We start from the raw sequence: 22,505 nt of genomic DNA on the forward strand, positions 1-22,505 counted from the left end.
ACATTCTTGGGCATACCAAGAAAGAACTATTACAAGCTGTGGAACAATCAACAGTCTCACTCTTTCAGACTCTTCTCCTCTCCATACCAGAAAAATCCACGCAAAGGAATGGCCAGACTCATGAAAAGTTTGGTTCTTCCACAGTGACTTCTGTTTACTCTAAAATACAGATCATACATGAGTGCTGGGTTTTGGTCATCCTTGACCTTTCCATTGCTTTCCCAGGCTCAGGCTCAAAACATTTAACTTTCATTTGGAAAGATATGACTGATCTAAAGAGCTAAAGCATAAAACAGACATTTCCCTTTACAGAAACAACATTTAACCTTTAACTCAGAACTTCACACGAAAACTTTAAAGGTGCACACTCACCTGTAGCTGAGATATAGTTAAAGGGTATCGGAACAATATCCAGGTGACGCCTTCGCTGCAAGGTGGGATAGTAAGAGAGCCTTCATAGACCCAGTAATCCCGTAGCAAAGGATCTGTTCAAATATACGGACATTTTACGAAAAGGCAAGTTGATTATTTTAAAGACTCCAGCAACAATTTCCAAAATGGCAGACTGTCCATGTGCCATTTTTCAGTTTGAGTCTTGAATACAAATTCTTAAACTATCATTGTGAAGAAAATAATCAATGAAAAAACATCAATTCCCTTTCTAAGTACAGAGAGCGCTATCACTGGAGTGCTATGCATAGCTATCAGGCTTAATCAATTTAGGAAAACACTGCCCTTTTTACATTAGCTGATTCATAGCTAATATCTATTAAACTACTTGTTAGGTACCAATTAGAGGATTATATGTCAATCCATTTAATCTTGACAACAAATCAAGGAGACAGATACCATCATTACCATCATTTTAGATGGGGAAACTAAGTCATATAGTTAGTAATTTGTTGAAGGTCACACAGCTAACAACAAATCCAGCAGAAGTTGGATTTGAACCCGTGTAGTCTGCCTTCAAAGGCTGTGTTTTTAACCATTCCTTTGTAGCTATTCTGTTAGCTTCTTCAACAGCAAATTATTAAAATCATAATACAAAAGAAGAAACAAGTCCCTCAGTTTAAATCATTTGCCACTTCCTTAGAGGAATGGGGGATTAAACACAATAAGGGAAAGTTCAACATAGGGCAGAAAGTAGGATTTGTAGAGCACTTAAGTGTAGAAAGGAGGAGACACAGTTCAACAATCTATCTGGTCTTGTTCAAAACACTAGGAAACAGCACATAATTTACGCAGAGAAATGTGAAGACCAAAATTTTGTCTAAAAACCACCTTGAACTCCAAGTTATAGTCAGAGTATTTCATGTGCAATTATTACCTGTGCATAAATATGATTATAATATTTAAATAGTAGTACTGTATGAAGTAACCCTAGAAAATTAGATATAAAGTTTATTTCATTCTATAAATTACCCAACAACTCTTCAAAGTATATCAGGGTTATTTTTTAGTGTGAATACTTTACACCAAGGTGGCGGTTTTACAAATGACAATGCTGAGAAATTCTTCATGGAATAATGGAATTCAGTGGCAAAACGTTTCTACATTTCCAAAGGTTTCCTCCCTTATCACCAGCGATCTAAAACTGTATCTGCTATAGAGAATACAAATTGCAAAGAAATGTTATGAACTAATGATATACGTTTCCATACATGCTAAGCAAAGCAGCACATACATAGCTAAAATTTCGTTAGGGTCATCTGATCAATAAACGCATACCTGGTAGTAAAGTGTTAGGGTTAAAGCAGGGTATTGTTTTGGACTTCCCCTGAGAAAGGAAAAATAATGCAGTCCATGTTAATAGAAAATTTCTAAATTTTCAAATAAAAAAATTATTAGGACTAACTATACAGAGAAGTGTTTTGTGAATGGTTGCATTAGGTCCCTGGTATTGGTGAGTTGACTACTCTCTTTTCTCACTGGAGGACGATTGGTTTGTTTCAATAAAAATCTACCTACTCTGAGTCTATGGCTGTTGCCTTTACTTTTGAACTTTCAATTTTCCTTATAATTCCTAGTGTAGAATTTACAGATGATGTCCATCTGTCCCATACAAGCTTCTTTTTACTGATCCAATGTCATAGGGAAAGTTGCCAGAGGAAGTCGCTTCCTTTCCTGGGACTATTTTACACACTGAAGACCGCAGCTTGCCTGCCTCACTCCATCCTACACATTCAAGGTCTGGAGTCCAAACAGCTTAAGAAATGAAGGAGGTTCCCTCAGCCCCTTTCTACTGCATAAATGTCAGTTCAAAACACATCTTCATCCCTTCAGGTTACTTCTTTTGACTAGTCTGGGCCTGTCTGTGTAGCCTGGTTCATTCTGAGCTTGCTCAGAAGATCTTTACCTGTCTCAAGATGCCTTGGGCAGGTCAATACAACTGGCTTTGGGTCTTGGGATCTCCTTCAATCAAGCAACTTCTCATTCCTGCTCTGGATATCTAGCAGCTACAACTGACCAAACTACTCCCTTCCCCATGGCTGCTCACATTCCACTCACTGTAGGCCCTATTTATAACAGGGTGTGGCTTCCCAGCCATTGCTGGTCCATGTCATTTCAGAGTCATACTGATCTAAATCACATTCTCTGGGATATTATCCTAATGGCTTTTATGTACTTGATTTTTTTTTATCATTGTTATTATTAAACATAAATAATCTGGTCTAGTTCCCAAAACTGTAGTGGTTTCATTTACACAACTTTTCTATAATGAATAAACAAGAAGAGTTAATTTGGCAGACCTGGCTGTCAAATCCTCCACATCCAAGGTAAAGGCCTCTTCATGACTAGCCCCGGGCCACCTCTTGAGAGAACACCTCTGAGCCTTTGGAATGATATCCCCTATAAGATGTGTTCGTATACGTGAAACCTTGGGCCATGCTGTATTTGTGATGAACTACTGATCCTACCTATCTGGGCCCTTGGGGGTATGCTACACCAGTTTGAGCAAGCGTGTTTATTTTGACAATATATGGCTACCTGGCTTGGCTTGGTGTTGGAGAAGTATGGCTGGGATTTAATCAGTGGCAATTAGCTAGACAATTCATGCTTAGAGGACAAGTCTCTGAAAAAATCCCCAGGCATCAAGAATCAGGTAAGCTCCCCTGTAAACACATATGACACATCATTCTGGAAGAACTAGGGGCCAAGGGGAATCACCAGGAAGCTCCTGGTTCCCCTAGACTTCAATCCATATTCTTTTCCCTTACTATACTGTAATGAACCATAACTGTTAAGTTTAGCAGCTATTTTGAGTCCTGTGAGTCCTTCTGGAGAATTATCAACCCTGGAGGTAGTCTCTGGGCTCTCATATAGAACTCATATTTCTACCTTCTTTTAAATAATAACTTACCTTATATTGAATATCCTGGAGTATCTCAGTCACAGCTTTCAAACCAACATGTTCCTTCCCTATCTGAAATACATAAAGCATGAACCACAAACACACATGAATGCTCAGCTTTTACTCAACCACCAGAAACAGGGCTCCAGTCAACCTGAATGTCCTAGTTGAGGAATTAAATTATCTTTCTATTTATAAGAGTCAGGTCAATATCTACAAAAGGAACTAAAAAGTAACAGAAAAAAGTACCTGAGAATCCATTCCAAATTCATCTTGCTATCACAAAGCCGTATATATACCAAACCACAAAATTTTGTCATATGCAAATGTTACAGGTATATTTTAATCCCCTGGTACATATCCAAACCCTTGCATTCTTACCTTTGGCATCTTATAGAGCACTGTTATAAATATTTTATAAATATTTTATTAAAGCCAAAAAATTTTATTGACTTGGAAAGGTGATTAAATTGTTTCATATATTAATTATTAAAATTAAGACATTTATGGATTGCCACTGAACACAATTCTATGGCTACTTCTTCATGTAGCAAAATGAAGTGTTTCATAGTTTTCTATTTTTAAAACATTACATATATATAATGCAAAATACTCCAAAGAAATTTGAGACTTGAAAACAATGTCTTTTGGGATTTAGTGTCCTGGGCTTTGTAAATTTCCAGTGCCATCCGATTCCCACTTTCCAACCTTGTCTAGCGCCCCTGACAATGGACAGGAAGAGAAGAGCCTGGGTATTTCCTCCGATGGACAGGCATTGTCAGCCTTAGCTTTTTCCCTTTCACTCATGTTTGGAGAAAGTCCTGTGAGAAGCTTTAGTAGCTGTCACATGCACACCTGTTTCTCTTCAGTGTTAACCAAAATGAAATGAACACAGGAAAGAAACAATCTAAGACTGGCCAGTCAGTTCAATGGACTCAAAACTTGGGCCATTCTCCAAGTGTCTGTCATTTCTGATATAGACTCCGAAAACAGAAAATAAAATTATTAGAGTTAAAAAAACGCCTATTGCAAATGTATGCATACGTGCTGAAGCAGCACCACCAGCAGAAGCCTTCCCTGGTCTTCAGGAGAAATGACTCTGCTGCTAGCACATGAAGGCCCGCATGCCTAGCTGGGGTCAGTTCTTCCTTCCTGAGTCTCCTGTCAGATCCTAAGCTCTGAGAAGTTTCCACATCAGAACAGTGTAAGGCTATACACTGTGGTGGTCCAGTAGTGAGCTGGCATGCATTGCAATGCCTGGGTTCTAATCCTGACTCTGTAACATTTTATCCCTGTGATCTTGGGCGGGTTTGTTTAACCTTCATATCCTTTTTCATTTGCTTTTATTTTGAGATTTTTTAATTCCAAGACATTACTCTTTCTAACCAAACCTTCACATCCAGCCTGCCCTTTCTTCCTGTTCTCGCCTATTACTGGTTGTTAGCAGCCAACAGACTCAGCCTCTCTAATTTCACCTCCTTTCTCACTGGACTAAATGTCATCTTTTCTACCACGCTCAGACCTTCTATCCTTTTATCCTCCTAAATCACCTACTCACCAATTGATCATCATAACAGTTTGCTAGAATGTTCTATGAGGACAGAAAACAATCCCTCATGTGCTGTTCCACCCACTCCATAATGTCCAGCCACAAGTGCATCTGGTTCACTGCTATCACCCTTTCTTGGATGTTTCAAAACCAAGCCCCACACTCGGGTTTCTCTTGGTCTACACTTTTCGCTTTGGATCTCTCATTGATAATTGAAGATCATCAAGTGTGAACTTCCCTAATTTGCTGCCTTCTCTTCACCTATGAAAGCAGCTACGATGTGCTCAGCCTTTCCTCCTCGCCTCATCTCCACTTTAGCCCCCTGCAGTCCTTATGCATCCTACCCCTCCTTCTCCTTCAGGATGTCTCTGTACAGGCCACCCCTTCTCTTTTCAGTATTTTTAACACTGTCGGTGCTGCCTCTTCTTGCTCAGAATAAAAACAGGACCTCAGATCTCAAAACTACCACTAGCTTCTCTCCTGCTGTGCTTCCTCAAGTCAAGCTTTTTAGAAAGTCAACACTTGTGGCCCAAATTCCTCTTCAACTGCCCTCTCTGAGCCAGGGGCGCTTCAGCCCCATCCCTCTCTGCTTCCTCTGGCACTCATCAGCCATTTCTTCCTTTGTGAAATTTTATTCTCAGAGGTGATGTAACATACTCTCTCCTGAGAAAGGCATTTTCGCACAGGTTCCCCAAGTCTTTTGCACAGGAAACTCAATGGAAGTGAGAATAAATGTTCATGTTCTGGGCTTTTCTTTACCTACAAACTTCTTCCTGGAAACATGGAGACTATTCCCAAGAGGCTAAGTTTTCAACCCGAGAGTCTAGCAGTCCACATGTCCACATGAAGAATCAGTCAGTAGGAAGAAAAAGTAATCATATTTCACTCAATGCACAGTCATGGGGTACCATTTCCAAAACTGAAGCTCATTTGTCCCCATCTCCCCAATATGACTACTTGTTTATTCAGATTCCTATGTTTATTATTTTCAGTCTTTTTTTTTTTTTTTTTTTTTTTTTTTTGAGATAGGGTCTCCCTGTAACCCAAGCTGGTCTGGAACTCTCTATGTAGACGAAGCTGGCCTTGATCTCCAGAGAGCTACCTGCATCTGCCTCCCGAGTGCTGGAGCTAAAGGTGTTCACCACCACACTCTGCTTATTATCTTTATTCTTTAATAATGGCAGAACGCCTTCTACAACTTCAGCTTCTCCGACCTGATGCTACATTAACTTTCTCAGGTTATAATGGCGGGATAAGAATAGGAGGTAGGAATTGGCTAGGCAGTTAGGGTAAAAAGACCCCAAAGAAAAGTAGCTAGTTTCTTGGCTAAAACTCACAATGTCCTTGGGCCTCTTAGCAACATATTCTGTTCCAGACACCAAAAATGTCAAAAGTATTTGGGAGCTTGTATTTAATCCTTAAAAGATTTTAGGGTTATTTCTTCAGAGGGGGAGAATGTTAGAGTAGCCAAAAGCCCCATAAAAATAAATAAATAAATAAATCATAGAAGAAGAAAGAGTACATGAAGTTATCAAAAAAAAAAGTTATGGGGAGATATGGGAGGAGTTGGAGTTGGAGGGGAGGGAGTGGGCATGGATTTAATCAAAACACCTTATATGGGACTGTGGTACTTTTAAGGTTGTGGCATCCGATACCGTAGAGAGAGAGAAAGAAAGAAAGAAAGAAAGAAAGAAAGAAAGGACACACTAGAGAAAGAAAGGAAGGAAGGAAGGAAGGAAGGAAAGAAAGAAAGAAAGAAAGAAAGAAAGAAAGAAAGAAAGAAAGAAAGAGAGAAAGCAGGCTGAGCACAGGCCAGGGGAGCAAGCCAGTAAGCAGCATTCCTCCATGGTCTGTATTCCAGGTTCTTGCCTTGACTTCCTCTGAGGATGGACAATGATCTGTAAGTCAAATAAACCCTTTCTTCCCCCCTGCAAAAAAGAGGTCTTTCAAAATTTCTGCAGTATACTATAAAATTATCCAAATGTATAATTAAAAATATCTTCTATTATGCCAAGTGTGGGGGTACATGCCTTTACTCCCAACCCTCCACGGGGTAGATGCAGGCAGATCTCTGTGAGCCTGGTCTACATAGTGAGTTCCAGGTAAGCTGAGGCTAAAGAAACCCTGTCAAAAAATATACATACATAATTATATATATATATATATCTTCTATTTATAATTTGATTCCTTCCTATGTATATAATAAGTTATATAACTGAAGGAATGTAGAGTTGTACCTGTGTAAACATGAAATAAATAGTGAAAAGAGGGGGCTGGAGAGATGGCTCAGTGGTTGAGAGTGTTGACTGCTCCTGCAGAGGACCCAGGTTCGATTCTCGGCACCCACATGGCGGCTACAAGCCATCCTTAACTCCAGTTCCAGGGGAATCTGAAGGCTTCTTCTGACCTCTGTGGCAGTGCATGACATGGGCACACTCACATACATGCAGGCAATACACTCATACACATAAAATAATAAAATATTTTTAAAACTAGTGAAAAGAGAATTCGTTTAAAAATGCAGTTTTTTTTTTTTTAATTCTGTCCATGGGTCTTGAACCGTCTTCTCTGGAACTTGAGGGCAGTTAAAATTCCCAAGGTCTCTTTCACATCTATTAAATCTTTTACTACACTAAGTATTGCAGGACAAAATTACAAAGACTCACCTTAGGAATGCTGCTAAATTTTCAGCTTTGTAGCACATGGTTCTATTTTACATGTTTGCTAAATCTAATAACATTCTTTGCCATCCCAGAGTTCAATTCCCATCTTTATATTGGCTAAATATGCCATGGTCTTTACCAGTCATATTTTATCAATTTTTTTCTATAAAGCATTTCAAATCATTTTTTAATAAAAAACATTAATAATGAAGAGCCAAAGTAACCCACTACCTGGCTATATTATTGATTTTTCTTGGATTTTGTAGTAAGCCTGGGTCTAAAAACATTTTCTGAAATTCTTCTTCCTAAATCAAATGAACTCTGCCTTCTGGAGATGTTTTCTAAGTTGTTTCTGCAAAGGCGCTGGTTGCCATTCTGAAGAAAATTCCTAATAAAAAAATGAACCATTTTCTACAAAAAAATATGGCTCAGCTACCATAAACTACAAAGACCAAGCTTTCTATTTTTGTCCTCTATATATAGGCTTAATCGCACCTCTAAATAATAAAATTGAGAATCTAAAATACTTGAAAAAATAACTAGAGAAAGCATCTCTAAACAGCTTAACACCGTAGGACACAATTTACCTGAACAAACAAAGCAATGATGGCGATGCCGTGGGGCTTCCCAACTGCCTCATCGATGCTGCCAAACAGCGTGGCGTTCCAGTGGATCAGATGGAGCTGAGGGCACAACGCAGACGGTATCGCTTAACATATTACTCAATAAAGTAAGGAAGTAGTCCATCCTCTGACTCTATGTGGTACCATGTGCAACACGGTGATCATCAGCAACCATACCAGATCACTGTCTCAAGAAACGTTCTCCGTGAGAATTGCTTCTCATTTCTGCCTCTTGAGTTCAGTTTGGGAGAGGCATGGCCAGAGCAACTCAAAGATTTCACACTGGTTGAGTTGTCACTCTTTAAATGCCATCCCATCTGGAATGAATGGAATAAAACTCCAGGTCTTGAGGCAATACTATCACTCATTCGAAGGACTGGGCCTAGGAGTATGTGTCTCAGTGGTAGAGTGCTTGTGTAGTATGGGTTAGACCCTGAGCATGAACCTAGTACCACCAGAGAAGGGAGATTAGATTATTACCTGCATAATCATCCAGCTTCCATTACAAAATCTAAAAAATGAATTCTCAAATTCTGGTAAACTATTTCAATTCTTTAAGAATATCCAGAAATAGCATGCTAAGGTGGGGGGGGCTGTATTTTTTTAAGCTATGGTAATAATGGATGTCTATGTGAATCTCCAGATAAGGGCTGTTTCCTGATCTATAGATGAAGCTTCTTCTGTGAAGGAATGACTAGCAATGAGTTTCAGAGAGCTCTGTGGCTTTCAGGTTTATCCAGAACATGCCCTTGCTCCTACAGTGCAGATAAACACTGCAAGCAGCCCAATTCAGTTCCCTCCTTAAAAGTCAAAAATGCTACTAGATTCCTTATATAACAGTAGCCAGGTAGGACCTACCTAGAATACTGTCACCTCAGTTAGAGTCTGTGACACTTATAATTACTTAGCACCTTAAAACACCTCTTTATGGACCAGCGAAGTAGCTCTGTGGACAAAGGCACCTGCCATCAAGCTTGACTACCCAAATTCAATCTCTGGGACCTACATGGTGGAAGGAGGGAATCTATCCACGAGTTGTCATCTGACCTCCACATGTACCCATACATACACACAATAAACAAGCAAACTCATAATTTTAAAACACTTCGTTTAGAAATCAGTTTCTCATTGAAAAGAAAATCATACCTAAATTTCATCACTATGTATTTACCATCTATACTATTTTTCAATTATCACAAGAATTGTCAAAAAAAAAAAAAGACTCAGGAAAACAAACGGCATATGTTCTCCCTCATATGTGGGTCCTAGCACCAAATCCTTTTAAATTCCAGGTCCTTTTAATAAGAAGATGCTATACAGCAGTCCCTTCTGCATGAAATAACTACCATCATCATGACTTCAGCTGAGCCTGATCGCTAAACATCATTACAGCTGGGCTTGTTGACGGTTATGCTCATTCATTAAAGGAGAGCCAAGCAGTGTCACTGGACCCTTACTGGAGTATCCAGTCACTCTTCCCAGTGAACTGTATATAATTTGACCCTAATCACACACGGCATCCTGGATTTGGGGAGGTCTAAAATATAAAATCTGTGGAAGGCTAGGAAGAGAAGGCATGACCCATGCTGGGTAAAGGCTATCGCTATCCAGTGTGCATACACCCTTAGGTCATACATACACCTCAGCAACCCCTTAGTGTCAAGGAACTGACACTGATTCTAACTACTCCAACAGCTATCAAAATACCTGAAAGAAAATTCTGAATCCATCACTTTAGAGTCCAGCCTTGGAAGACAAAAGAAAAATGAGGAAGAACCCAATAGAAGGATGCTTTTGGAAGCCCTTGTCAAGAAATTTCCATGGACTCTCATAATGAACATTTGAAAATTGCCCTGTTCTGACTTCTTTCTAGTTCCCTGTCTAGAACTTGTAATGTTAATTACTCTTGCCTTTACTTCTCCTTTGCATCTCCTATTCATGATTCAAAGACTTTCTTTTCCCCTTAGAGATAAGAGTCATACAATTTGGGAGTCTTTCAGATAGACCCACTGAAAGGGTATTCCAATTGCCTCACCCTGCGCCCCTGTTCAGCATGGAAGAAGCCAGAGCAGTCTGCATCCCTATTCTCTACAGGCAATTTGGGTAACCCCTCAGAGGATAGTGTGATAAGAATAAGAGGTAGGAATTGGCTAGGCAGTTAGGGTTAAAAGACCCCAAAGAAAAGTAGCAGGTTTCTTGGCTAAAAGTCAAAATGTCCTTGGGACTGTTAGCAACATACTCTGTTCCAAAGGCCAAAAATGTGAAAAGTATTTGGGAGCTTGTATCTATCTAATCCTTAAAAAATTTTAGGATCACCTCTTCAGAGGGGGAACATTAGAGTACCCAAAAGCCCCATAAAAATAAATAAGTGAAAGAAAAAAAAAAAAAAACTTCATTCTTCAACTGCTGAATTTGTCCATATATAATCTGAAACTATAAAACTGACCACCAGAGGGAGGTAATCAAATCCATAATGGCAACGAAACCCAAGGCCAAGCTGAAAACTCACAGGGACTGTAAAGGCCCAGTAAATGTTATAACTGTCAAGGCACTGCCTTTATGAAAGCTACATTCTATTACCCCACAATTAATGATAAAAGAATAATTTTAATGTTTCTTTTACACAGTACAGATGAGACCTGGCAGCTCTCACAGAATCAACAAAAAGGTCTAAGCCTTCAGTGGGAAGATATTTTTATTCATCAAATTAAAGAGCTTAAACTCACATTTTCTTCTCATGGCAACATTATGGGGCAGTTATTTTCAGAAATCAAACATGAATAAGTCAAAAAGCGTGACTTTTTGTTTTCATGTACTTATTAGTATATGGTTTTGTTTTGTTTGGTACTCCTCACAATTCGGCAACATCATCACTCACATCTCTTCAAAGACATTTTCATATTATTTTAAGTGTTTTAAACCTTTAAGGGTCCCCACTCTTTATGTGTGTACTATGCATGGAGACTGTTTCAAAGAGTACAGTATAGAGAGAGGGTTTAAAAAAAAAGAGAGAGACGGACTTTATAGTGGAGGAACCCAGTACAGCCACGTGATCAAGGTCAACACACACATGACTTGTCACACTGACAGTAGGGGTCTCGGTAAGTGATAGAGATGGCACTTTGCCTCTGTGTTCCTCCTCCCAATAAACCCTTATCCACAATGTAGTCATGATTAAAACCTCTGACAAATCAGTGAGGGCAAGTCTACAGAACACCTGCCTAGGATGCCTCAAAACTGTCAGGATCATCAAGAAAAAAATGAGAAATGGTAAGAAGAACCCAAGACCAGAGTGCTAACTGCAAAATGGCATCATAAGTGAGACTCTATGACAGAAGGAAAGTGCACAAAAATTAAGGCCATCTGAATAAGATATGGACTTAATAATGCATCAGTACTGGCCCACTAATTCTAACAAATGAACTATGTCAATTTGAGACACTAATAGAAGAAAATGGCTATGGGGCCCGTCGGAAGTTTTCTGTCCTATCTTACAATTCTGCATATCAAAACTGATCTAAAAATAGTGGCTTTCTTTCCTTTAAAAGACAAAACAAGGAAAAATTAAGAGAAATACTAGCATTTCAGACATCTTAAGGTAAAAAGGGGTTATGACTATCTGTGGTAACCACGTTCAGCATAATCATTCGAAATAAAAGTAGCATGAGAGCTTCTATCGCCTGTCTCCTAGATATTACCTTCTCCTGACGATACTGTCCCTCTCCTATATTAAACCTCTGCCTCCCAGAGTTAAGAGAACACTGCGAAAGAGGAAACAGAAAGACTGTAAGAGCTGGGTTAGTAGATGATTACAAAGAAACAGGTGATGGAAAACTGCTCATATGAACTTACAGCAACAGTGACAGCATGTACAAGACCCACGCAAATGCAAACCAGACAAAAACCCAGCACAAAAGTGAGGAAACAGGTAAAAAGTCCTAACTTTAGCTGAGGAACTATTGGCAGATGATCACTACTAGGTGAAGGAGAGCTGTTCCTCTTTAAGGGAGTGATGCTAGATAAACTGACCAGGATCCAGTGGATGAACTCACTTGGGGACACAAACTTGACTCTGTAAGCCTTAACATAGATGACAGTGAGCATGAAGTCCAGCAGGGGGAGATATGAGGGGTGCAGCTAGGGGAGGGGGTCTAAATATGATTAAGATGTATCATAGGAAATACACAAAAATGCAATAAAGATTTTTAAAAAGATGCTGTCCCTCATTACAAGATCAAGCAGACAATCAGAGACCCCTTTTCCCCACAAGAAGATGGCTAATTCAAGTTCCAGGCAGAGTCCCAACATCCTGGAAGTTGGCCGGCAGGCCAGCTGTCACCCACAGCATAATCCACAGGCACAATGTACTCTGCATTTTGGTGCCTCTCCATTTTAGGCCACCCTGCCCCCCAAGTGCTTTCATGATCTATCTGTACTTCTTTGTGAGAGCCACCATCACTGTGTGCCATAGACTGGAAGGCTTAAGCAACAGGAATTTCTCATCGTTCTGGAGGTTGGAAGGTTGAGCTGGAGGTGCTGCCAGGGTTGGTTTCCTGTGGGGTCTCTGTCCCAGGCTTGAGTGTTGCTATCTCCTCCACATCTTCACATGATCTTCCTTGCATGTGAGTCTGTGCCCTACCCTCTGCCTCTTACAAGGACACAGTCATATTGAATGAATGTCCATGCATGAGTCCTTTCCTAATTACTTCTGTAAAGATCTGGTTTCAGATACACTCATATTCTGATGCACTGGACATCAATACTTGAATCTGTGGGGGACAGAGTTCCATTCATAGTCCTGTCTTATCTCCCCTGTGGTGAGCAGGACTGACCTGGCTGCAGGCATTTTGAGTAATGACCACCATGACTGCCCCTAGTAACCCTCGTGTGTTTTCCCACAGTACTATTTCTAGAATACTGACCATATCTTAGGCTGGCAAATGAAGATGTGTGACCAACCCTGGCACTGGCACAGGAAAACATCAGACAGCTTGACCCTGCCAAGAGATAAACCAAACACCAGCTTTCCTGGCCTTCCCTTCCTTCCACCCAAGTCCTGGGGATCCACTAATTTGACTGCTGCCTTTGACCACACTTCTGTTTATAAGACCTCTATTGACATAACACTAATACTGCATCTGTCTGACTTGTAGTCTCTAGACTCCTTCCTCCTAAAGAAGCCAGGTCTTCACATGGATTTTCCCAGAACACTCCTCTTTCCTATCTCACAGCCCTGTTAAACATAATAAAGCTTGTTTGCATCCCAAATGCTTGGCTCATTCAGATTATTTCTAGTCTCACCTACCGCTTCTTTAGTCCTATAATCTTATCAGTTCTGCCATAGATTAGTGTTGATTTTATTCCATAAAGCTAAAGAAGTAGGAAAATTATCAGAGCTTGTAAAGAACTAAAGTACCTTCACAGGCAGCCAGAGGGGTCCTAAAATTGGCAAGAAAAAGACAGGAGGCTGAAGGGGTAGAAGGGTCAGGCTGAATGGAGCTTTAGATTTTGTCTTACATCATTTGGAACTCTGACGATGACTAGTAAGTAGAAAGAGGCTGAAGAGAAAGGACCCTAACAATTACAGTGGCAGCATTCCAGATTTATTCCTCTAGGACCAAACGGAAGGAAGGGAGTGGGAGGTAAACAATACCTGGTGACAGAAGGAACACAGTAGAACTCCCATTTGTGTTTATGTTTAAAATGTTTTTATTAAATATTCGAGAACTTCATACAATGTACTTTGACCATACCCTCCCACCCCACCAAGTCCTCCTAGATGCATCACCACCTCCTTACGCACCCAGCTTTGCATTTGTTTCTTTGCCCCACTGAGTCTAGTATGTGTTGCTTAAATACTCTTGAGTATGGAACCTGCCCTAGATTGTGGTCAATCTACAAAAGGTCACATCCTTAAAGAAAACTGACTTCCTGTCCCAGCTGCCAAATGCCAGAATCTCATGCCCACCTCCCTCAACTCCATGCTGGGATTTTGTCAGGGTTGAGCATTAGCGGGTATTCTGCACAGCAATCATGGCAGCATGCATGTATCTATTTTCATCAAATGCCTTTTAACTTCATTTTCCTATATTTCACAAAATATATAACACATACACTAGTCTCCTTATCAAGGGTTTCCTTTCCATATTTATAGTTACCTGTGACCCAAAATATCAAGCAGATAATTCCAGAAAAAAATCATGTTTTAAATAACGCTTATGGCTTTGCAGTATTTTACCTTTTTTAATTACTAGTTATTGGTACCTCTACACTGTTTCTAATTCAGACAGATAGATGATAGATAGATAGATAGATAGATAGATAGATAGATAGATAGATAGATAGATAGATAGATAGATAGATAGATAGATAGATAGATAGATAGATAGATAGATAGATAGATAGATAGATAGATAGATAGATAGATAGATAGATAGATAGATAGATAGATAGATAGATAGATAGATAGATAGATAGATAGATAGATAGATAGATAGATAGATAGATAGATAGATAGATAGATAGATAGATAGATAGATAGATAGATAGATAGATAGATAGATAGATAGATAGATAGATAGATAGATAGATAGATAGATAGATAGATAGATAGATAGATAGATAGATAGATAGATAGATAGATAGATAGATAGATAGATAGATAGATAGATAGATAGATAGATAGATAGATAGATAGATAGATAGATAGATAGATAGATAGATAGATAGATAGATAGATAGATAGATAGATAGATAGATAGATAGATAGATAGATAGATAGATAGATAGATAGATAGATAGATAGATAGATAGATAGATAGATAGATAGATAGATAGATAGATAGATAGATAGATAGATAGATAGATAGATAGACAGATAGATAGATAATAGATAGATGACAGAGATAGATAGATGATAGATGATAGATAGGTAGATAGATAGATAGATAGATTGATTGATAGATAGATGACAGATAGATGATTGATAGATAGATAGATAGATGATAGGTAGGTAGGCAGATAGATAGATAGATGATAGATAGATAGATAGATAGATAGATAGATAGATAGATAGATAGATAGATAGATAGATAGATAGATAGATAGATAGATAGATAGATAGATAGATAGATAGATAGATAGATAGATAGATAGATAGATAGATAGATAGATAGATAGATAGATAGATAGATAGATAGATAGATAGATAGATAGATAGATAGATAGATAGATAGATAGATAGATAGATAGATAGATAGATAGATAGATAGATAGATAGATAGATAGATGATACATGATTGATAGACAGACAGAGATGATATAGATAGGTAGATGATAGACACACATACTTGTGAACATACCTATTTTTCCCAAATGTATAGGAAAAACAGTGTATATGTACAGAATTTGAAACTATCCAGTTTCGGTCATCTACTAGACATCTTGGTACAAATAGCCCTCAGATAGAGACTATTGAAAACACATTAATGCATAAATTTATAAATGCATACGTATCGTGGTTTGTTCTAATGGGGGTAGTTTAACAAAAGCATCCTGAGAAAAACAGATTTGAATCAAAATGCACACAATACTAAGGCTCTAGTTTAGAAATTGATGAAGCAGCTGGCTAAGTGCAAGGGAGATGAAGCAGTCTTTGTCCATCATCTTATGAGCTGGCTTCTGACAGGTCCAAGTAGACAGCTATTATAAGCAGAAAGACCTCGCTCAGAAGACGAACTTCAAAGGCAGGCAGTGCAGATGTGCTGGGGGCGTGTCTGAATACTCCAAGGGCAGAGGGAAAGGTGGCAACCATACACTCCTGCAACTCCACTGCTCTCAGAGGCAACGCAGTCACAGACCTGGAGCCGGAATCACAGGCCTGAGAGACTCCCTTCAGTTCTGTAACTCCAGCACTGTGAACTTCACAAGCCACTAGCTCTTTTGAGTGCTGGTCTTTCTGTAACAGGAGAGCTGTACTTCTTAAGCTCAGATTATTCACACCTTTCTCAGTCTCCACAGTGCTCTCTCCTCCCATATTCATGCCATAATTTGCTGTGCTTAGCATGAGTTATCCATAGCCAGTAAGGGCACTGAAGCAGGGAGGTGAAGTGTGAGGATGGAGAGCAGCTTTCCCATTTACAATGAAGACCAAGCACAGGAACGTTGCTTACTACTGCTCAGAGTTAGACTGTATTGCCACTGTGTCTGCTGCATGGCCTCAAATGGCCCACTGTGAATAGCCCCCTACTTCCTTCAAAGGTCACTGGACTAAAGATGATCCCAGGTCACAACACAGCTGTAGCCAGGCCATGAGGAACCTGAATGGTCTTTGCCTTGAAAATATACAGTGCAGCAGGTGGTCAAGGGACTGCCTTGTGCAAATTGAACCCAAACTCTTATGTGGCTACGAACAGCAGTGGTTGAAAACCAGGTGGATAAGAATTCCTCAACAGAAGCTGGAGAGATGGCTTGTGGTTAAGAGCACTGGCTGCTCTTACAGAGGACCTGAGTTCAGTTCCCAGTACCTACCTGGCAGCTAACAACCACCCAAAACTCCAGTACCAGGGGATTTGATGCCTTCTTCTAGCCTCTGCAGGCATTGTACAATACAGGTGCACTTACAAACATGCAGGCAATACACTATACATAAAAATAAATAAATAAATATTTAAAAATAAAAAAATAATTCCTCAGCCGATACATTCAGTGATCTCCAAACTCCCTCAGTCATTCTCCCTCAAACTGTGAAAAGTTTGGCTTCCTCCCAACATGGATAAGTCGGAGCAAAGGGGTGCAGAGGAAAGTGATCTTTATCAGTGAGCCCCAGTCTTCCTTACTCTTTCTTTTTTTTAAAGCAGGCAAGTTTTATTATCAAATGTAACACAAAAAAGTACAATACTAGATACTAGCTAGCTAGTATTGTTGCTTATATAACTCAAAGGGGAAAACGATTTGATTAAATGCACATATTCCTTTGTTACTCATGTCTTCCTTACTCTTTACCACTGCTCCAACCACCAACCCACCCTCAGTAAGAGACACGTGCTACAAAAAAGCAAAGATCCATCCTACTGGAGGGGCAGGATGACCAGGCTGCAGTCATCCTGATGAACACTTCAGATCCCAGGTTAACAACTGGGTGCAAGGGACATCTTCTAGTTTCAGACTTTTGACTAAGCTCTTGTTACAGGGCTCACAGATGCAAATTTCCTGTAACAACTGATTGTGCAGCTTTACCATTAGTACCTGGGAAGCCTTCATCTTAATGTGCTTAAGTCAGAACAGTGAATAAATGTGTATGAAGTTATGAAATTCTGACAAGCCATAGTCATATAATCATTTATTTGTCACTGAGAAAAATAAGTTTGAAGATTTTGTGGCAGCTTAACAGAAAGCTATCATCAAGATGAATGAGGTTTATTATTAACATAAATAGCATGACAGCACAGAAGTACAAAAGAATGAATCACGAGGGATGGAAAAAGTAGTTAAAACTGAAAAGACCACTGTGACTCACCAGCCCTGTGCACTCACAAAAGTTTTTCGAAGTTTCCTATCTGCAAATGTTTAATGGCATTTCCTTTCAAATGCCTTCTTGTCATCATAAGCAAAATAGTTCTAGAACTGACATCAATTCCTTTCAAAGGCGCCCTCTGGCTCACTTTTAGAATGCCCCATCTCCCAGGCTGCAGACTTCAGACACTAGCCCTTATCTCCAGTCGCCAAGGTCTTTCCTGCCCCAAGTCATTTGCTTTACAAAGTCCCACTAATCTCTTTTGAATCCAGCTTTCACCACATTTCCACTGTTCAAAATCTTTAATTTCCTTTATTTCCTACTCAAATCAGAGTTGAATGACCTTAACCTCTCTTCCTACCTATCCTCTAAAAGTTCAAAGCAAAGGGACTCAGACTCCTCAAAACTTCCCCACTCTATGTTCCACTCACCTCTCCCCATCCATGCAAATCCTCTCTATACCTTGGCCTTACCCATCTGACAAAAAGACAGACTAGGGATGGAGGCTAAAGAATGGATGGGAGCTGTGAGAAATGGAGAGTAGGAAGATGGAGACAGAGAGAATCTAAACCAACAGATGATGGGAGGGAAAAGGAAGAAGAAGGGAAGGATTGCTCAGATTCCCACCAACATCCCATCAAAAGTAAGATGAGTTCAGCTTTACAGACATTCTGGAATGGATGCGGTTTGTCTCCTGTCCTAGGATTCAGTTGTCTACATGACACACCCGGGAAGAGGGACTCTCAACTAGGAAATTTCCTCTATTGGATTAGCCTATGGGCATGTCTGTGAGGCATTTTCTTGATTGTTGAGTGATGGAGGACGGCCCAGTCCACTGTGGGCAGTACCACCCCTGGGCAGGTGGTCCAAAGTTGGATAAGAAAACACAGGCTGGAGGTGCAAGTCGGTAAGCAGCGTTCCACCACAGTCTGTGCTTTAGTTCCTGCCTTCAGGTTTCTACCTGGCTTCCTTCAAGTGAACTGCGATTGGGAAGTGTAAGCCAAATAAATGCTTTCCTCCCCAAGTTATTTTTAGGCAGTGTTTAGCATAGCAACAGAAAATCAAAATATGACATCCCAGCAAGTTCATGTGCTGGATGTTTGGTCTGCAGTGGGTAGTGAGTGCTACTCTGGAAACTCATTAGATTCAACCTAGCTGGAGGAAGTGGGTCAACAGGATGTGCCTTTGAAGCCTGCCACAGTCCCTTCCCTGCCCTCTGGTTTCTAGCCACCATGGGATCAGGAACCTTCACTACCATGTTTCCATCATCACGATGTCCTGCTCAAGTGCATGGGACCAAGAAACCACAGACTCAACCCTCTAAAACCATGATCCAAAACTCTGAAAATTGTGATCCAAATGTAAATCTTGCCCCTTGGGTTGCTTTTCTCAGGTATTTGATCGCGGTGATAATAAAACAAATTCTCAGCTTCACAGCATCAATCTACCTGTGGACCACACCTTGAGAGAAACTGAAAGAAAGCTAAAGACTGAACCGGAGAAAAGAGATAGAGGAGGAAAAGGAGTCCATGAAATAGGTCTCAGGAAACTGAAAATTCCACAGTGTGGTTAGGACAAATGAGTAAAGACTTTCTAGAAGAAAGAGCCCAGCAATGTTATCAAGGCTAGATGAGCAAAAAAAAGCCACCAAAACTGCGAAAAAGCAAAAAACAAGTAAGGATGGATGGGGGAGACTGCACATGTGCTGTTTCCAAGATCACGACACGAGCAGTTCTGAGATGAAGGCAGAATGTGAAGGCATCAGCCCAAATGAGGTAGGCCACTCATCGTAGAAAGGAGCTGACGCGGGTGTTGAGTGACTATCAAAAATGAGGGAAATCGCACAGCTGAGCTTAAGCAAAATTCCTTTAATTTTTGGTATTCTTTACATGTATTCTTTTAAAAGTCCAAAGTAAACCCTGAAAGAATCACAGGCTGCTGGACATTCTGATAATCAAAGGGCTCAAGATGACCTCTGACCGCAGATGTAACCCACCTGAGAATGAACTTTCTTCCATCTGGAGTCATGAGGCCCTTTGGTCTGAGCTAGGCTACCACCCAGCAGACTTGCAGAGGACTCAGCCAGGTCCTGGGGTGTGCCCTGGGTTTGCAGAGTGGCTTTCTTCAGCACCAAAGGCAACAACTACGATGAGTGGGCAGCTCTCAAGCAGGCAACATGTCAGTCTCACATACTTGCTCTCTGCCATGCCCAAAGAATGCCTTCTCAGAGCACCTGGAAGGAGCTATGACTCTCTCTTCATGATGTCAGGGCTCAAACCCATGGCTTCATCATGTTAGACATGCAGAGTTACGATTTTTTTTTTTGATAGAGTCTCCCTGTAGCCACAACTAGCCTGGAACTCACTATGTAGACCAGGCTAGCCTCGACCTCACAGGGATCAGACTGCCTCCGCCTCCCAAGTGCTGGAATTAAAGGCATGTGCCACCACATTAGGTAGGGGGGAAAAAAGTACCCTTACGATACCAGAAATTGAAAAAAGAAAAGGTTTTAGGTGTATGAACATAATTTTAAAAAGGAAATCAATCATAAGTGAAATGTCTGAGTAACAAACTGAAGCATAAAAAATTGGGAAAGCGTTGACAAAGGAACCCATGTTTCTCTCTGGATTCACTCTTAATTACGTGAACTCCTCTGCAGGTAAATCTGGATTTAGTGCACATTATCTTCAGAAGCTGCAGCACTTTAAGATGCCATTGTCAATATGTTACATGGCTGTTATCAGAGGAGGACGCTCAAGGTGTAGACACACATAACTGTGACAAAGCACTATGACACATGGAACAGGGAGTGAATTATTTAACATTCTCTCTCAACCTGAAACCCATTTGTTATATTTGCCTAATTGTAATTAGAAATCATCTTATATGGCTAAAAGAGAAACAGCAGACTGTGTTCAGGTGTTCCAGTCCAGGCTCACCCACTTTCACAATACCAAAAGCTTTGTGTAATGTTCTTCAACTTCGGGATCTTCCATTTTAAAAACACTAGTTTTTCTATATAATTTATGAGAAGACTTTCCTTTGGAGCAGAATGATTTCCTCTTTGGATGCTGATTAACCTTTTGTTTTCATATTGCTGCCCTCTTAGGAACACTTTAACACCAATAAGCTCTTCTTCCAATATGAAGGTTCCTTTAAGAATGTTGAAAAGTGCTATATGAAATAATGTTGGTGGTGAGTGCTGACAAGCTGTCTGTGCATAGGTATACAAGGAGGCTGCACTGCGCACCACTCTCCTTTTGCCTCTTACATCCAATTTTTGACACTGGTTTCTTGATTTTCCTGGAAATTTCCCACATGTTGCTTTTTTTAAAAAACAGAATTATAGGATTGGAGAGATGGATCAGCAGTTAAGAGCATTGCCTGCCCTCACAGAGGACCCTGGTTAAGTTCCCAGCACCCACATGGCAACTAACAACTCTCCGTAAGTCCAGTTCCAAGGGATCCAACGTCCTATTCTGGCCTCTGTGGGTGTGGTAGAATGTGGATGCATTTATGTATAGGCAAAACACTCAAACATTTTTTAAATGCAATTTTTTGGGGGGGTGACACAGGGTCTTCCTGTGGCCACAGCTGGCCTGGAACTCACTATATAGACCAGGTTGGCCTCGATCTCATAGAGACCTGCTTGCCTCTGCCTCCCGAGTGCTGAGATTAAAGACCTGAGCCTCTACCCCAGCCACACAGTTCAGTTTTTGTTTTGCTTTTAATTTATTTGGAGTCAGACATGGTAGTGCACACCTCTAATCCCCACATTAAGGAGGCAGAGGCAGTAGGATCTCTATGAGATGGAGGACAGACTGGTCTACATAGGGAGTTTCTGGGTCAGCTGTGACTACAGGGAGACCTTGCCTCAAAAAACCAAAAAAAAAAAAAAAAATACCCAAGCAAGTCAGAATTGTGAGTTATGGATACGATTAAACTGCTGTAATCTAATCTATACTGCATTTACTGTTTTGTAAAATTAAAAAGGCAGGGTAAAGAGATCATCAATGTGACTCAGCAGTGTAGAATATGAGTTACTTAGAGACTGAAACTGCTCATTTGGTCCAGCGAATCGGGGAACAGTGGTGGCAGTGATGGGCCCCTTTCTGCCAAATGGAAGCCACACTTGAGGAGGAGCTCCAAAGCAATGCAGTGCTCCTCTTGGCACTGATTGAACACCAAGCCTACCAGGGCTTTTAGTGTCCACAGTTCTTGATATCATAAACACAAAGACCTCAGATCTTCTTATAAAAAGACCCAGGGTATGTATGTACAAACAAAAATACGAATTTTATGGCCTAATGGAAGAAAAAGGTGAGTGAAAGGGGTGAGCAGGCAATGAAAACAACAGAGGACGGTGATGGTGCTGGTGCCTGTGTGTGTCAATGGAATGCCAGGCCCTGTTCTCCGTAAATATTACGCCATCAGTCCTCACCACGCCATCATGATGGGAGCCCCTGCTGCTCTCACTGCTGTGCTTTGTCCCCTCCTCGTTGCCTCTGCACGCACGTTGCAGTTTGAATGCCTCTGTCGTGGCTTTGGACGGTGAGGCCCCTGGACGGTGAGGCCTCTGAAATGATTAGGTCTTCCAAAGGCATTCCTACCTTCCTTGCAGACGGGGCTAACTCTTGCTGTTGTGTGTTCCTGCTCTCCTAAGGCTGTGTTAGTTACCGTCTAAGAGTGGTATATCATAAAGCAAGGTCATCCTGGTGCTTTGCCTCTTCACACATGCCTACTTGCTCTTCTGATTTCCACCACATTAGAACAGTATAAAACACTCATGAGAGGCGAGCAGAAT

General features: G+C 40.5%; 1 protein-coding gene across 4 annotated transcripts in view; it reads right to left on the minus strand.

Annotated features, from left to right (window-relative positions):
* Ca8 (carbonic anhydrase 8) overlaps positions 1 to 22,505 on the minus strand; it is a 106,196-nt gene that overhangs the window by 37,548 nt on the left and 46,143 nt on the right. For 2 of the 4 annotated variants that reach the window (XM_029556685.1, XM_008854165.3), the window contains exons 4-7: positions 8,152 to 8,247; positions 3,362 to 3,424; positions 1,729 to 1,777; positions 373 to 485 (exon numbers count right to left, since the gene is read on the minus strand). In XM_029556685.1, the coding sequence (XP_029412545.1) occupies positions 373 to 485; positions 1,729 to 1,777; positions 3,362 to 3,424; positions 8,152 to 8,247 (321 nt within the window). The remainder of the gene's footprint in view (positions 1 to 372; positions 486 to 1,728; positions 1,778 to 3,361; positions 3,425 to 8,151; positions 8,248 to 22,505) is intronic. The other 2 variants (XM_029556686.1, XM_029556687.1) reach the window with 1 other exon arrangement.

This window comes from Nannospalax galili, unplaced genomic scaffold (assembly GCF_000622305.1).
Source record: "Nannospalax galili isolate Female #2095 unplaced genomic scaffold, S.galili_v1.0 scaffold987, whole genome shotgun sequence".
Taxonomy (NCBI): domain Eukaryota; kingdom Metazoa; phylum Chordata; class Mammalia; order Rodentia; family Spalacidae; genus Nannospalax; species Nannospalax galili.